Source organism: Corapipo altera, unplaced genomic scaffold, assembly GCF_003945725.1.
Source record: "Corapipo altera isolate COAL_440 unplaced genomic scaffold, ASM394572v1 50, whole genome shotgun sequence".
Taxonomy (NCBI): Eukaryota; Metazoa; Chordata; class Aves; order Passeriformes; family Pipridae; genus Corapipo; species Corapipo altera.
In genome coordinates this window covers 11317979-11336146 of record NW_020884889.1, presented here as the reverse complement: position 1 = coordinate 11336146, position 18168 = coordinate 11317979, and the positions used below count along the sequence as shown (strand labels likewise).

Sequence of the window (18168 nt, the reverse complement as noted above, 5' to 3'; positions counted from 1 at the left end):
TTCCTTTGAACATAGAGGAATCAGTAAACAGTTTTTGCTGGACAGCATGGTCTGGGCAAGCTGAACTCAGCAGCTGACCTTGAAATGGTTCAGTTTGGGGATTTATGAGCAGTAAATTGAGTTAGGGAAGTGTCAGAGGAAACTGCATAGAACAAAAAGCTGCTTGTGCAGTCCTCAGCATCGCAAGTGACTCTTTCTTGCTTTCCCGGGGCTGTTTGCAGCAGCTGCTCTGAGTGTGAAGCCAAGGGTGTTACAAGACTTGCTCTTCTTCAGTTGTGCTGGGTCCTTGCAAGCAAAAATGGCAAATGGCAGATTCTGACCAGGGTATGGCTCTTCTTGGGTATGTTTGTGGTACATGGGCAGGGAAATACAGCAAAAAAACAAGCTGAGCATAAGGGAGAAAATATAACTGTTTCAAAATTTCTGTGCCTATTGTTGGGCTTTTCCTGGGATGTGAAAAAAAAGCTGCCTTAATTATATAGTCCTGTATATTACTGTTCAAACTGTTGTCCCACAATAGGTTCTTCCACCCAGTGTGCAAGAGGCCAATCCACACACACAGTTGAGGTATTTGGCTTATTTACAGAAAGTAGGGCTGGGGGGAGATCCACCAAGCCAGCACGATGACTACCAAAACTCTTCATTATGTATACATTTTAGCAAACAAAGGCATTAATGTTCATTGGCTACAAGTTATCTAGTTCTCTTAATAGTTTGTATTCTATCTTCTGTTGGTTAATGAGTCTCATTTTTTTGTGCTAATTAGTCACATGCTCAGTCTTTCTCTTCTTTTGGGTTGTTGGGTTTCTTGGGCCAGTGGTCTTTGAGTTGGTCATGATCTTCCCCTGCCGAAATTACGTTTTGCCCAGTCAGAGCTGATTCAGCACAGTTGATGAGTTGGCTTTATTAATTTCTTCCTTATCAGGGGTTCTGCCAAATGTCCTTGTGGCCTGTAAATTCTGTATTCTTTATATCCTCTATCAGTGGACATCCTTCTTTCTAAGCTTTGTTAGCCTCCCCCTAGGTCTGAGAACATTGAAGCCGTGTCAAGCCCTAAACCTTAGGGTATTCTACCAACAAATAATTTCTAACACCTAGACATCACTTTAGAGCTTCTTAGCTGCTGTTTCATGGATTAAATCTCCTTTCTTGTTGATTAGGCTTGAAAGTACACAAAGATCAAACATCAAAAAACATTCTTTTTAAAGAAAATGTTTACATATTCCACATTTTGCAACAAAACTATTGCATGTGACCTAAGTGTTTTCTAAGCATTAAACAGTAACCACTTGTCTCAGTAGGTCACTGTTTTGTCCTTCCAGAACCCTGCTGTCCATCAGTGCAGAGATGGGGTTGTTTGTCTCCATGCACAGCTTGGGTGTCCTGCTCTGGGTCTGAGTGGGACAGTTCAGACCAGAGAAGCTGTTGCAGAAATCAGATGTGCACTGTCAAGCTATTGCATCTGCCCATGGCAGTGAGGCTTCACAGGATACTTTATAACTGCGCCTCTGCCTCTTCTTAAAATCTAGTGCAGCAGCAGCAGAAGGGGGAATATTTCACTTGCTTCCCTGCTTCAGGGACCTGCTGTTTCACTGGAATGGCAGCCCTGCCAGTCACAGCTCACAACAGTGTGCACCCACTTTATTCCTATTGCCTTAAAACTGAAGGTGCTGAGGATATAATTACCCAACAGTCTAACAATAGTTGGTTTAACCTAACCTTGATGTTTTTTCTTTGTTTGTGTAAAAGAAATTTCCTGTAGTCAAATGTCAGCCACAGCAGCCGAAGAAATTAAAAAACTCTTAGCTTTCTAACAGCAGTTTTGTGACATGTCAGCAGTCTATCATCTTGTTAAAATACACTTGAGCCTTGGGAAGCAGGATGAGTGATGGTTTAAGTTGGAGCCCAGTCTGCACTGGAGCTGCCCCCCTGGGTGCTGAGTGTGTCTGGAGCAGGAAATGATGCCACCCTGGTGTGGGCAGGGACACACCAAGCTGTTTGTGAAAGCTTTTCACAGCCCAGAGATAGTTTTTGGGAGGGTGTATCCTGTAGTCCTAAAGAAACACTGAAAGTGTAGCATCACTGGGAGCTACTTTTGGGAAGGGGAGATCATAGCTTTATGTTTTAAAATGTTCTTATTTTTTTCCTGTAGATCTGATCTTGAAAGTTGTAGGAATTCTTTGTTACATGTAAAGAACTGTGAAGGTCCCATTTATAATAATTGGTCTTATTTGTTTAGTTCTTTGATTATCATGTTAAAACATTTACCTAATAATATTAGTGGATTACATGGAATCCCCCTCAAACTGCTATTCCTTGCAGAATAGTAATGTCTGTACATGGAACTGTCACTGATTATTTGCAGTCTGTTCCTACTGTAGGGATTTTATAGCATGTGCCAGATGGCTTGGGTAATGGATTACTATTATTTTTTAGATAAATAAATAATCAAAGAAAGTGCTGTCGAGCTCCTGCTATGTCAGAAAATGTGTGTAATGACCACCATTATCTTTTGTTGAGCCATTGAGCTCCAGGTTGAGTTGTAAGGGATAGGCAGCCTGTGGGGCAGATTTACCTATCTTCTAGGGTCTCTTTGTAGGGCCTTTGGGAGTTTAATCCTCTCCATGTGTTCTAATAACAAAGTAATTTGTCTCTCTCTTTATGAGACTCATTGCTTAATCTCTGTAGAAAAAAAAAAAACATTTTTGTTATTGAAATGGGCTCATTGAGGCAGCTGAATTGGAGGAAGTCACACAAATGTCCAGTGTCACATGGTTGCACTGTTTCTGGATGGTCTATTTTTAATAGGATTTCAAAAAAGCAAGAAGCGACGGTGAGGTTAACCACAGGTGGTGTTTCTGCTGTGCAGGAAAAGCAGTGTGCAGCTGGCAAGTCTGTTGACCTGTAGGGCCTGTGCCTGGATTAGGCTTTGCACCAGACCCCGGAGGAGCTTGGAGTGGCCTACAGGGACATTCACAGAACCTCAGAATGGGTCAGGTTGGAAGGGACCACAGTGGGTCATCTGGTCCAACCTCCCTGCTCAGGCAGAGTTGTCCTACAGCACATGGCACAGGATTGTCTCCAGATAGTTCTTGAAACCTCCAGTGAGGGAAACTCCACACCCTCTCTGGGCAAACTGTTCCACTTGCAATAGAGAAGTTTTTCCTCGTATTCAGATGGAACTTCCTGTGCATCAGTTTCTGCCCATTGCCTTGTGTCCTAGAGATTGGCACCACCAAGAACAGCCTGGCTCCACCTTCTTGGCACAGATATGTATACACATCAATGCCTAATAATTTATTATATTCATATGTTAATTTATACACATTAATTGAATTCAGGTTTCATTCCTTGACAGCACAAAGCATACACAAAACAAGTATTTAATTGTTTGAAGTTTTGCTTGTGTTACTGGAGACTTTGACACCTGCACATATATGTGAGCATACTTACAGATGTTGCTGGTTTGAAAGGCATCTTGGCTGGAGGGAAGATGATGGATGCAGGTTTGCTTTGTGCTGTCACGCAGCAAGAGCTCCTCTGATAAGAGTCAGTGATTTGTTTTATGCCTCTTGATTCAAGTCAGCTTACCTTGGTGTGCATGTAGAGACGAGCTGAGTCCTTTGCTTAGCTGTGTTTTCTTTCACAGGCTTGAAGGTGCAGAGGTTATCTCTGATCTAATTTTGTGCTCACTGTAGTGGAGCAGTGTTTACTCCTGCGTGTATTGAGCTTGACTCTGATAGTGAGTATTTGTACAGTTGGGCCCAGGGCCAAGAAACGGCATTTGGGCAAGGCTTTTGTTCCTGATGCTTCATTAGCAAGCTACTCGAATGAGTTGAAGCAGCAGAATGCACCTTCTGCTTGTCTTCTCTGCTGCTGAAATAGCAAGGGAAGAACTTCCTACTTCCTGTCAATAATAGGAGGTTCTTGTTGCAGAAAATATGGAGTTAGGGTCAGAAATAATCCCATGGTTCTTGGAAATTTTCATCATGTCTGTGACGTTGACTTTTTCTTCAAACTAAGTCTTTCTCCTTATTTTCATATACCATAACCCCACTCATGATATGCTACAGCAGATGTATGTTTTTGTTTTGGGGGTGATGCTTCTAGGAGTTTGATTGGTTTAAATTGGTATCAAAACTTTTAAGTACATGGAAAAGCATTAGGCATGAAATTAAACCTGTTCTCTAAAATTCATGTAAGACAGAGAAAAATTCAAGATGCTTTGAATTCAAAGGCTCTTTGTACAGTAGCTTTTTCCTTTTGTTGGCTTTACTTTTGAGCTGCATCCAGGCCAGTGAGTTGTGTGATTGGGTTGCTAAGGCCTTGTTTACCAACACTAATGGCAAGGCTTTTAGTGGCTTTCCTGGCAGAGAACAGCACTCACACGCCTGTGCCAGTGCCACCCTTTGCTTAGGACTGCATCATTTCCTCCTCGTTCTCAGGGTTGCTTGGCTTTGCTTAACTCTGGGTTTGCTTAAGCCTGATTCTGCAAAGATTTATTGTTATCCCTGTGAGTAATCATACATTGCTTAATTTTTTGCTTTGAAATCAAGCACATAAATCTGAAAGATCAAACCTTTTGTTCTCTATTTCTTCTTATTGCAGGGAAATAATTTTGCTGTCATATACATATGTTTGGAATAATTTGTGCAGGAAAACAAATTAAAGCATCCTAAGCATGTCTCTTGTCAAGTTCTCTGTGGATAGCTCTGTGTTCTCAGCATTGCAGTAAGTTAGGACCTGCTACTTAAAACCCAGTTTTAATGTTTAATAGCTGTGGTGTATTTTCAGGAGGAGCTTCCCCTTTGAGGACCCCTGCCATCTCATGGTGCCCCTCATCTTTTAGCAGGGTCCATTTTTTCAGTTTGCTCCAGGCAGCACCCTAAGGTGCAACCCTGTGTGAGAGGGATCACCTGGGCTGCCCAGCACTGCACAAACGTGAAAAGCACCATTATCAAGCTGATGATCTTGATGGTTTTGGGGTCTTCCTGTTCCTGGCAGTCCAGATCACAGCAGGAGCAGTACAGCTGCTTGCTGCTTGCAGTTAGTTACAGTATTTAATAGTTTTGTTTCTATGTATTGGTCTGTTTATATTCAAATAAAATGTGAAGAAGAGATCAGTGCTGGCTAAACGGTTTGTATGTGGGGTTTTGTGTGTTTTGGTTCAGTTTCTCATTTGTTTTTAAAAAGAGGCTGAGTAGTTAGTGTGGTTATGTTAGAGAACTGCCTTTCTTGCTGAATTCAGGGCATTAAGCAGCTGGAATGTAGGCACAGGAAACATTAGGCACTGATAATGAAATTTAAAGACTTCAGTCCTGCTGAATGTTTGTGGACTGCAGATACTGACCCAGCTTTTAATGTATGTGCAAATTTTAATGTTTATTTTGAAGAAGGTCCAGATGGATTACTTATGGAAGCAGAGACCTTGTGCTTTACACCTTCTCTTCTCCTTAGTGGCATGGATTTAATTTCTTTGGCCTATTAGTCAGGGACAATAGCAAGAACTGTCACAGATCTTTCAATAGCTATGGAAGTACTCAAGGCTGGGGTAAAGCTTCTTAAAATGTTAAGGGAGAAGAAGGTACAAACCTAACATCAAAAAGCAAGTATGAATGAGAAGTCACCATGCCGATGAATGGTTTGAGGGAGCAGCATGAAGATTAAACTGGAGGAGAATCAGTCAGGAATGCAGAATGCATCTGTGGTTTTGTGTGTGTCACCTCTGTGCTGTTTGGTGAAAGTTGTGGCTATTTTCTGAAGGTCTTGAAAGCTGTTGCACTTCCCTCCTTGCTCATCAAGTCTCCATTTTTGCCATGTAACCCTGCTTCAGGTGTGGCTGTAGGTAAGGCTGCCAGGGTAATTCACATAGAATAAAAGCTGCCACTGGCAATTAGTGAAAGTGGCTTGTTGAGTTTAACTCTTAGGAGACAGTGAGAGGATGATTGAGAGCAGACTCTTCCGGGCTACTCACTTACACTGTGGTCTGATGAGAGCCCTTCATCGCTTGAAGATTAAATGTAAAGGCTAAAGCAGCATTGCTTTGAAGAGCTCTCATTCTTTGTTAACACAGGGTGAGATTTGACATGTGATTTGTTGTGTCATTTTCCAGGATTGTTGTATGGGTAGGTGTAAACTGCACATTTCTAGCTGGACAGTCCTAAATGTAGAAGAACAGAGACTTCTCAACAGAGTGACTTTCATACCCATGTGGTCTCTTTTTTGTAAATGGATATGAAAAATCATGAAGTCTTCCTCAATTACCAATGGTGTCTTTGAGTTCCTCCATTTGATAATCACAAGACAAGAGAATTTTGTGATTAGTTTGTGATTTACAGGAGGACACTCTTCCTCTTTGTAGAGACAGAGAAATAACCTAAAAATATTATGAGTCAGTCTAACAATGAGGGAATTCATTGCCCCAACATGGCTTGTCACACGTTACTCTCTGCAGACTCCATGGGTTATTCATAAGTATCTTTAAAGCAGATGACCTCAGTTGTTTTGCTGAGGAAACCAGAGAGAGAGGTTCCCAAGTTGCCTTATGAGTTAGTATACACCAAAACAAGATATATGGAAATATATTCCATGGAGATTGAGCCTATTTTGCCTGGAAAGGAAACACCAACTGCCCCTGAAAGTGCTGATAATTGGTGTTACAGGAGATATGGGATGGAAATAGATGTTTTAGACTATATGTATGTTAAAGTAAGTAGAATATGTTTGATTGCCTTCTTGATTTTAACATAAACATATAGGTCTGTATAGCCAAGCATATAATTGCTTATTAGTATCACAGTATTGTAGTATAATAGTTTATTAATAAAGGTTTATAGTAAGTAGAGTTTCGACTTGTGATTTTGGAGATACATAAAGAAGAATTTTTCAAACATGCCAGACATTCATTTCATTGTTCAGGAGATTATCTCCCTTAGGAAAAAAAAATGACAAGAGGAGAAATATTTGCAGAAGTTGTTAGAATTTGATGTCAAAGTGCACTTCTTCCTTGTGACAGTCTTATGTATCGGAAGTGTAAAGGTGATATAAACCTTTTACAAACAGTCAAATAGGTAACACTTGTAGAGAAGAGGAGTGGAATGTTTTCTCTAAGGCTGGATATGGTATGATTGAAAGTATGCTTCAGCTTGTGTGAACGGCTTTAATTTCACTTCCCTCTCCAACACAGAGGTGTTTCCCATAAGTTCCCATGCTAATCAAGGTTAGCATTGCACTGATGAAATGGGCTGGTACGGGCAGGACTTGCAGCCCCACTGCTCCTCTGCCCCATTCCACTGGGGGGGACTGGTGAGGGCAGGGCTGGACATCCCACGGGAAGAAATGCAGCTGCTCTTGCTGGAGAGTTTTCTGGTAGCACCGTGGCTGTTAACCCCAGTTCTGCTTTCACAGCTTCCCCCAGTTCCTGTGGAGAGTCTCTTAGGGAGGTTTATCTCTGCTCGCTGGTTTTGAGTTTGAGCTTGCCCAGGTCATTCTTGTTTCCTGGTGTGGGGACTTACTGTTAATTACTGTTAATTTCCCATGAAAAAATGGTGAAACTAAATACAGCTTCATTAGATGTGCTTCAGTGGAGTTAGGTTGCTGTTTTAATATGGCAGAAGGGTGTCTGTGGTGTGGACTGGACCATAATACAGTCTGAGTTTGCTAAGTAAAACTAGTTTTCCCTGAATAACTCGAGCTAAGTCAGTTAAACTCCGTTTTAATGATGCAGCTACATCTCAGCCTGGGGCTTCTGTGTTGGTCTATCGAAAAATACTCAGTTAGTCTTTGATATTTAAAACCTCAATTTGGTGTTTTACTTTAAATGTGACTTTTGGGGGGGGGCTAGGATTAAGTAAATGCAAGGGAGTGCTATTGGACATGAGCTCAACTTTACAGAAAAAGACTCAGAGAAGTACAGCCTTATCTGCTATCAAAGTTTGTGTCGAATATATTTCCTTTTTAACTTTCAACTTAAACCTTCACAGTTAAGTCAGCAATTGTCCATGCTCCAGATGTTTTACAGATATGAGAAAATGTAGCCTCATTTCACTTCTGTGAGCTAGGTGATCAGTTATGGCTCCGCTACTTTCTCAGTAACTCGTTGTTTCAAACTCCCTTGCTGTAGCACGGCGTGGTGCAGTGCATCTGTCTGATCAATACAGCCCTTTATTTTCCCTTCCTGCCTAAGCAAGTTGTAGGTACACCAGATAATCTCATGGCAGCGATGCAGATGGCTCAGTGGTGAAGCAGAGACACTGAGACTAAAGAGAGCGCTTCCTCCTTGTGTGTGTGAGCCCAGGATGGACTCCCAGCTGCAGCCAGAGCTATGGGCCTGTTCCACCCACGAGCAAAACCGGGGCTGTGCCCTGAAAAATATGTAAGGAACAGGAGGGTCTGGACTGAATTTGTACCAGGGGTCTGGAAACAATACTTATTTCTGCATTCAGGTAATTATGCTGTGAAGTCTGTGTTATGACTTGCATCCTCTCAGTGTTTCCTCTTGTTTCAATTGCCCTTAAAAGTTTTTGTGTTCTTGAATCCTAAATTCGGGCACCCATGAATTTAATCATGACATTGAGTATTTTTGTGTGTGTGTGTATTCCTTAAGTATAGACTTTAAAAAAAATTTTAAATTGGAGAATTTTTGTAATATACGGTCAGCATTCACTGTAAGCACACAAACATGAAATCATGTATCCTTTTCCTAATAATCTTTCTTTGGTGCAATGTGTCTCATTAGCTTAATATTCAGGGGAACTACAGTTGTTTCATTTGCCCTTAAATTTTTGTGGGCACTCTTCTACAACTCTTGTAACATGTTTTTCAGGTTGGATGAATTGTGAGTTTTAAGGAAGACTTATAATTAACTTCTTTTTGAAATCATAGCATGTAATTCAGCTTTGGCCTTCCTTTTGTTGGTATGGATCGAAATACAGTACAGCAGATGCCTCTCTCTGTGGATATGACCCCAAATGAAGTTTTACATGAGTCAGAATATTTTCCTGTCACTCTGTCTGGGGTAGGCGTCACACTGCTGCTCGATGTTTTTGTAGATCTTATTGTGGTTATTCAGCTGGTTTGTGTCTCAAGCAGTGACCAAGACATTGGTGGTTTTGGTGTAGCTGTAATTGCCATATTTTTCAAAGATCTTGCAGAGCCGCGTTCATTCCTTTGATAGGTCTAGAAACCTAAACTGTTTCAAACACAGAATTTTCTTCAGCGTTGATATTTCTGTGAATATGCTTTTTTTTTAATCCTGTTTACTTTAAAAAAACTTTTTTTTTTGAGGAGTTTACTGAATTAAATGAGAATAGCACAGTGCAGGAAGTAAGACAGCAGCGCTGCTGTTTCACTGAGGGTTTATGGTGGGTTATTACACTGCAGGTTTGCTGAGGACTGGTGGAATATGAGGAGTCCTGTGGGCAGATGGGGCAGGTCAGTGGTGCAGGAGCATCAGTCCTTGTCCTCGTGGTGGTGGCAGGGATGAAGGGAAAGACGTGGCTGCATGGCCTGGCCCTTGTAACAGACTGGCCAGGCCACTTTGTGAAACGTGTTTCCTTTTTCTCTAACTGATCGTACACAGCCTTGACTGAGCCCTGTCAGAAGCATCACGTAGGCAAATTCATGGTGTGCCCAGGCAGTGGCTGGTGGCTTCCCACCACTGCCCAGTGGTTTCAGTAGCAGCTGTTACTGGCATCATGTGCTGAGTAAGTCACGGAGTGCAAGATATAACTGTGGCTGAGGATGAGTGGCTGCTCGGGGAGGGTGGAGAAGAGCCTGTGAAAGGGGATCTGTGAAATACAACAGGAGCTAACAAGTGCTGTTCTCGTATGCAGCAGCTTAGGGGGGTGAATGGGCAGTATTTTGATAGCTAAAGTATTGTCTGGGTTAATAACAGCTGATTATAAACTACATCTGTCTCCCTCTGTGTGACATTTTGAAGAGAAGGTCAAGTACAATCAACATAAAATGTAGAAAGCAATGTTTTTGAAGATGAAGTAAATTCACAGCTTTTAAACATTTCATGTGTTTTAGCTCCTTAAAAATGTTTCTTATGAAAATCGTATCATTTACAACCTTGGAATATAACTGTTCTTTGATAGATTTGATAGTTTAAAGCAAAACACTGAGTTTTTTGGCCTGGATGTCAGGCCCAGTGTGTAGGTTTGCTGGGTGACAATTTCCTCTGAATTTCAGTGCAAAGGTCGCTAGTATTTGTAATTTTTAAAGAAATATAAAAATATACATTTCTGTTTGCTGATCAAATTTGTCTGCATGTGTATAGATATCCTGTGTTTGGGATTTAGGGGTTTTTGCATCAATTTGAAGTAAGGTGAAGTTTCAGGTAGATGTAAGTCAATGGACATTTTTCCAGTGGCTGAAGATGCAGATCTTGCTGCAGTGATTCCGTGTGGGGTGCTGGTAGTTTTTGACTGTACCTTGTACATTCAAGGGATGTTTGGCAAATGACATACAAGTTGCTTTTGTTGCTGCAAGTCCCCAGGCCCTAAATACAAAGAATGCCTTATAAAAATGCTTAAAAGAAGGAAAGAAAGGAGAGGGGAAAAAAAAGGTTTTATATCTTTACGATTCAAATGTAGTGGATATTTATAGGGTAGATGAAGTGCTCAAGTACAACAGATTTTTTTTTTCATTGAGCTGTGATTCAAGGAGTTTCCTTGTGCGTGGTGAAGGATGCAGTGCCTTACCTGCCTAACCATGAGCACTGCGGGTGCTGTGACCCAAATTTGCAAACCCAGTGTCAGTGGTATGCAAACTCATAGTGGTGGTGTCTTAGGGGGTAGCTCGGGTCACTGCTGTCCCCTGGATGCTGTTTGGCTGGTCAGGGAATTCCCACGAGACAGAATAACACCAGGCTTTTGATCTTCCTATTAGGTGGACTAACTGTGTGAGATTGTTTTTCAGTTAAAACATTAATACAAATTGTCACTTACATTTCCCCTCCTATGTATCATGATTGAATGTCTTTTTAAATTAATGCTTTCCAAATATCAGGCCTTAAACTGTACAAAAGGTCTGTAAATGGCTGTTGCTGAGCAACAAGACAGAAAATGCATTCCATGCCCAAAGAGTGCTATTGCCTTTAAGAAAATCGATAATTTCTTCTCGGATTTTTTTCCAAAGTTAATGATTCTGTTTCCCTCGGGCCATAAGAAGAATTGAGATGGGTTGGTCGGAGGTTTTGCAGCAGCCCACTTGTCATGAAGATGCTCTACTTTCCGGTCCTCCCTGGTCACCTGGCATTTTTATGAAAGGAGGGTAAAGTCCTGTGTGTCTTTGCAGAGTGCAACCAGCAGCAGCACTTTGTTAACAGGGGTGCAGTGTGTCCTTGGGACTGCCCATGTGTCACAGGATGGCACAAATTTTAGTGGTTTCAGCAGTGGAAGAAGCAGGACCTCCTCCCACCTCCTGTGTGAGTGATCATGATCTCTTTGTAGGAGATCCAGGTTGGTCAAGTTAAGACTTGTGTTTGACTATTACTCACCTGGCCGTCCACTTGCTTATGTTGATACTATAAAAGCTAAACTTTGCTGTTTCAGGTGTTTCCAGGCTCAGTATTGTCATCCTTGGCAGTGGCACCGTGAACCAGGCATAGGGGAAAATATAAAGCTGAAAGGAAATTATGCTAATAGCATCAGACTGTGTGGTCAGAGCGAGCCTGTCAACTCTGATGACTTTGTGCTCTGTTTTGTTTTTATGACTTACTAGCAGAGATACTTTTCTTTTTCCAGCCTAATAATGCAGCCAGTTCTCTCCAGGTGGCCACTCTGGTGGCTCTCTCCAGTTCAGTCAGCAACAGGTTCACATTGAATGATTTTGGTGAAATTTGGCTTTGACTTTGACCAGCTGTTGCTGTTCCATTGGCTCCTTCAGCTCCTGCTGCCAGAATTGATCTCTTTGATCCAGTATCTCTTTGATCCAGACATGAATGAACTGCTTTATTCCTACCCAAAACCAAGGTCATTCTTGAAAGCAAAGGGGGCAATGTCCCTTGTATTTTTTTCATGGTGAAAGACTGTCTGTAAATAAAAAAAAGAGACGATCTCTGCTGGAGTGAAAATTGTACAATTTCATTTGTATGGGTAGGTCTCACTGAGAAACCAGGGACAATTTTCTGTGAGCTGAAATTTCCTTTTTCATTCTAGAATGTTGATCATTTCATGAACTCTTTCAGCTCTTACCCAAAGAGCAGTTAAGCTGGAAACATAACTATATCTCCTCCTGTGCTGTGGTCATGCAAGGGAAGTAGAAAACTATTTGACTGCTGAAGTGACTGCTGAGCTGCTTGCATTGCTAATTCCGTTCTGTCAGCAATGTCAATTAGTACTTCAAGAGGTTAATATCTCAGAAGAGAGGCTTTGTGAGTCATATGGTCTCATTTGATAGATAATTATTATAGTCTGCTGATTTCTTCATGTGATCTAAGAAGAAATCATGAGGTATGACAGAATGCTGTGTTTTCCTATTATGTTTTCTTATTATATAAAATTGTAATAATCCAGCCAATCTTCTGACCCACCAATAAAGCATGAAAACTTCTGTTTCTTCTCTGCTGTGAACTCTTTTAGAGTCTTTCTGTAGATATCAGTAAACCGTTGTCTTTCAGCAGCCCACTTGTCCTTCCTTGGACAATGTATGGTGCTCCACACTTCCATGGGATTTTGGAAATACTAGGGTTTTTTACATTAATCAGATGAGGCTGGAAGAGAGTCTCGGCAGGAAACTGAGATTTGAAAGAGTCCTGTCACTATGCATTTAATTATTTGTTCCTTCTGAATTCAAGGGCATCTCATCTATATCCCTTAATATTTTCACTCTGACTTTTAAACTAGTTTAGGTTAAAGAATGGTCCTTTGAATGCTGGGCTGGAGATATGCCTTTGTCATAGGGTGGAAGGATGTGCTTCATGTCCTTCCCATGCCTCTTTCAGTCCTACATTTCCAGTGAGGAGAGGAAGAAGTCATCAGTGGTGAGCCAGAATCACACTCACAGAGAAAGAACAACATTATTATCTGGATAGCAAAGCTAAATTTATTTGAGCCAAACCAATACTGAAATATAAAGTGCAAATGACACTATTGGTAAGCTTGGGCTGACATGAAAGGTAGCAATACTTATGTAAAGTTTAATTTCACTGCCTTTCCTTGAGTAAATCATACTTGTATCTCCCCTGTCAGAAGTTTTATTCAAAATTTGCCTTGAACTACCATAAATAGTAATGTATTCATGGATCATAATCAGGCACAATTACACTAAAGTTCATTTGATTCTTGCTGTAACTTTTATTGTCATTTCAGTGCTAGAATTTTAGACATTATTGTCATTTTTAGACTAGAACTTCCGTTTTAGGTGGCTGATTTGTGTCAGTGTCTCTAGAAGTTTGTCTTATTTTAGTCTTATTTTAACATTGTCGTAAACATGGTTTTATATACTAGTAAATGAAGAGGGATGAATAGCAGATACCAGAGTAAGGTATTTCCTAAGAGAGAGGCCCTTGGTCCTATTTCCACCAGTGGTGGTGCTTTGTTTTCCTCTGTAGGGTTGAATCCCACTACAGGTTAGGCAGCAATGGGATTTTAGTGTCAACTGATTATATAAAAGATAGCATGAAAATCTGATTTTACTAATCATTCTGCTAAATTAATGAGGTGAAAATGCTGTGAAATGACTCAGTGCTTGTAATTAGGAACATCTCTCTCTTTCCTCCCACCCGTTCTTTTTACCAGGTGTTTTCTTTGGCAGGGATTTAAGGCTAGGCACTGATGCTAGAGATGAAAAGCTGCAACCTAGTGCTCATAGGATGACTTTAATATCTGTAGGGTTATGTCATGTGGAAGGTTCAGCTGTCTGTAGTAACCCAGTTTCTATGGTGATCTGTTTTCTGCTTTCTCTTTCCCTTCTCTAGACAGTAGAAAATGTACAGTTTCAGCTGAATAAATTAAAGGTGCCTATTTCATGGTGCCACAGATCACATAGTTAGAAACTGCTACACAGGATTTGCTGCCTCAAGTTAAACAGAATTTGTGTCTTACAGGCTGCTCCTTTTTCACATCAGGAAACGTTTCTTTGTGTAGCCTAGAGGAAACCAGCCTGCTGATCTGTTTTGCTAGACAGCAATTAAATGCTTTCCTCTTTCGTGTTACATTTGCTTTGCTTTCTGTTAATTCCTTGGAAGGAATATCCCATCAGAAATATTGGGGACGGGGAAATTTCTGCTACAGCTTGGGGGTGGAACCTGGTCAAAATGTGGTATGCATTCAGTCTTCAGCTGTGTCTGATGCTGTAGCATCTTTGTGTTAAACTAAAAAAACTTCCCTGATTTCTGGCAGGGTTTTGATTTTTAGGATTTTGTTTTGTTTTGGATTTTTTTTAGTAATAGAGAGTTCTCTGAGCAGGTACATTGTGGTATGTTTGGATGTATGGAGTTTATGAAGTATTGATTTTATGATTTGAAATTATGATATGAAATTGTGAATTGAAATTATTATTATTATATGAAATCATGAGTTTATGATTTATGAAGTTTTATAGGGAATCCTTTGTTTAAAAACCAAGCAGAAAGGAAAGAAAACATTCCTCCTGAGTACTTGAATACTGCATCTCTGTCATCAAGTGCTGGTTAATTGTTTTGGAACTGTTCTGTAGTTCCTGTGGGTTTGCACTTGCATTGCACATACACTTGTTAGCACACACCTTCGTTTAAGCTCAAACAAGGTTTCTTACCTTGTGAATTGTGGATACAGGGCTGAAAACAACCAATCCAAGTGCCCAAATCATGGCTTCTGCTGCTGCTTTCCTCCGTTGTTGTCACGTGCAATGCTCTGTGAATGACAGCAGCATGTACTGAAGAATTGTTTTGGGGTATCTTTCATTTTTCAAATAATTTGTCAATATTTCGGGGAGTGAGGAAAAGTTATGTAAATACTGAAGTAGTGTGGCACTTTTGTACTGAAAACACTAACAAATAGGTATGAAACTAATAAAGCTCAAAGAAAAAAATAAGCCACACAACCACAAGTTTACTATGAGGAAAAAAGTTTCTTGTATTTGTATAAAATAGATTCCTAGGGCTGTCATTAACATCCAATGAAGGTGATGAAGAAAGAGCAGGTGTGGGAGCGTGACATATTGTGTAATGGGAACAATGAAAGTGAATTTTTATTTACTTAGTTCATTATCTGTCTCAGTAGAGAGAATTGATTTATGTGTGGCACAGGCTTCTCAGGAGTTTGGGAGCTTTCAGGATGAAGGCAGCAGGCACTGCTTTAAAGGCTGCCGTGTGTTAAGGGTAAAAGCAACACGTTTTGTCGTGTCCTGCCTTGCAGCAAGAAAGCAATATGGAGTTTGGCATGAAATCTTGCAGAAAATCCCTGACAGAAAAAAGCCGTTTGTAATTTTCAGTAGTGGGAAAACTGGGTTAATAAGAGGGGAAAAAAAACCACTTCAGCATTCTTTGAGGCAGAGGATGCCATACAAAAATAAGTTGTGTAAGATTAGGTGGTGAAGCTGTATGACCAAATGCAGTTTTCTCTCCCATGAAATGCCATGCTTTGACAAATACAATGTAGTTATTTTGAAATAATTTAGTGGGTTGAGAATGTTTTGCAATGAGGTGAGAGTGACTATACCTCTAAAGCCAAGACCTGTTTTGTTTGCAAAGGTGATGGGTGTGGAGTGATCTCAGTGCTCTCTAGGCATTTTAAGAGCATCAGTTCAGAAGCTTTAATACATTAAAAGAGTCACAGTCTTTTCCTTGTGTTACTCAAGAGCTGTTTTCATTTGTGTGGTTTTGCATGTACATGCAACTGTATAAGTAACTAGATGGTTTCCATACACCTTTAATTAATTCTTGAATATGAGATAACCATTATATCTTCACTCATTCAAAAATATGAATATTCTTTCTGTTTTTGAAAACAAGTAATATGTTTTTACTGGGTTACTTTTATGAATAAGGTTTCGGTGAAAATGGCCATTAATGGGAATCTTGTCTTGTTTGCTGTGGTGTTTTTTCTACTGTTGGGAGGCTTTTTCAACCAAATATTTTCAGGTTTTTTCCTTTGGCATCCCAGATATAAACCATTTTAAGCTTGCTCTATTTGTAACTACGAAGGAAAGAGCTTTTAATCTCTCTGAAAACACTGATTTTTTTTCTTTGTAGATTTTCAGCATTGAATGTGTATCTTGGAACACTTTCTGCATGGAAAATGCATTTTTCTCTCTGTGTAGGCAATAAAATGAAGCCTGTGTAGCCTTTTATCAATAGAACAACTTACCTCAGATGTACTAATTAACTTTTCTTGCTTAAGGGTCTGTCTGTTAAACATGTATTTAAAAAAGAAAAAGAAAAACAGTTTTGGTGTCCTGTATATTGATGATTTAACTATAGTGCAACTCACTGATCTTTTGCTGTTATTGTTGTATTGCAGTATGCCAGGGTTTGGATCCCTGATCCAGAGGAGGTCTGGAAGTCAGCAGAACTTCTCAAAGACTATAAACCTGGAGATAAAGTCCTTCAGCTTCGACTTGAAGAAGGCAAGGTAGGTCTGTGTGTTGTTCGTAGGTTGATTGTTCTTGTTCTCAACCAGAGGCTGAGGCACCTAATGCAGGAAGCTCTACTGTCAAAATATATCTGGGTTTAGGTGTGTGCAATTAGTCTTGTCCACTCACTTCCTGTAGCCTTTTGGTGTGCTGTATTTTACTGTTTAGTTACAAAAATCAATTCTGTCTTATTTTTAAAGTAAATTTTAAAATAGTTGCTTCTATCCACTGTCTCTTATGTTCAATCACATCACCTTTTTCTACTTACGCCATCAAAGCTATAACCCTGGTTTGATATTCCAGGGAGAACAGTGTTGCTAGGAGAACAGTGGTGCAGAGAAGGAACAGTGACTTTTAGGTGGAGCATAACCATCAGAAAATGAATAAAGATAAAAAGGGCAAGGATTAAGGGCATTGCAAAAATGATGCTGTGTTGAAAAATGGTGACATGTCTACAAGAAACTCACATCCTTCTAGTTGGATTTTGTCATGGCAGTAGCAGGTAAATAAAGTGATTTTAGACCTAGAGACAGATGCAGTTAAAACATCTGTGTTAGAGATTAATTTATATCTGCAAAAACTGTAAGTAGCATTTTTTTCCATTTTTGCATTCTTCACAGCGTTCTGCCAATGTTCTTGTGTTGTGTTAGTGTGTATGAAGCTGGCTATAGATTGGTGGGAGTCTGCTTCCCCTGCCTGTTCTGCTTAAGAGGAAAATAATAGGGGAAAACTGGTCAGATTTATGATACAGTGTATTTTGGTTTATTTAATAAAAAGGTATGGCAGCAAAAGCATGGGGTTTGCTTAAGTAATGGTTTAGAAAGATGGCATCTCTATACAGTTACACATTGTACATGTAGAAAACCCTTTGAGGAAATTTTAAATGACATTTTTTGAGAAAGATCAGCTAAATCAAATCACCAGATAATTTAAATCTTGCATTGTGTTTTTGTAACTTGGGCATATTTTGCTGGGAAGAATGGCTGGAGGGACTGAACTAGAAACGGAAATAGCAGCTCTTTCAGCAAGTGTCTCCAATTGATTTTCAGGACCTAGAATATTGCCTAGATCCGAAGACAAAGGAACTCCCTCCCTTGCGAAACCCTGACATACTTGTTGGTGAAAATGACCTCACAGCGCTCAGTTATCTCCACGAACCTGCCGTTCTACACAACCTCAAAGTTCGATTTATAGACTCTAAACTCATCTATACCTATTGTGGCAAGTACTGTCTTTTCATACCATCATCTTTACAGAGAATGCCCTAGACAGGAAGAGGAGAGTAGTTTGTTGATATATCTGCCTTTAACTTAAAATCATTTAATGATAGGGCATGTTGGGCTGTTCTTAGGAAAACCCCCATGTTTGTGGTCATGTAGGCTTGAGAGTATTAAGGTTCAGAGAAAACTGACTTCACTGTGTGTTCCTCTAGCTTCCCAAGGGACTCTGTTTATAAAATGTGTATTCAGCAATTTTAGCTTGCCAGTAGGATTCCTGTCTGGTTGGTGTTCCCCTTAGGCTTGCTTAGGTCAGCATGGGCTGGAGGAGGGACCTCACAGGGTGCAGATACAGGATGCCTTGGCGGTTCGTGGATTTGTTGCCCAGCTA

General features: G+C 40.3%; 1 protein-coding gene across 17 annotated transcripts in view; it reads left to right on the top strand.

The window, feature by feature from the left end:
- Positions 1-18168, top strand: part of MYO5A (myosin VA) — a 97893-nt gene that overhangs the window by 3125 nt on the left and 76600 nt on the right. For all 17 annotated transcript variants that reach the window (XM_027644281.1, XM_027644269.1, XM_027644268.1 and 14 more), the window contains exons 2-3: positions 16449-16559; positions 17610-17781. In XM_027644281.1, coding sequence (XP_027500082.1) covers positions 16449-16559; positions 17610-17781 — 283 coding nt within the window. The remainder of the gene's footprint in view (positions 1-16448; positions 16560-17609; positions 17782-18168) is intronic.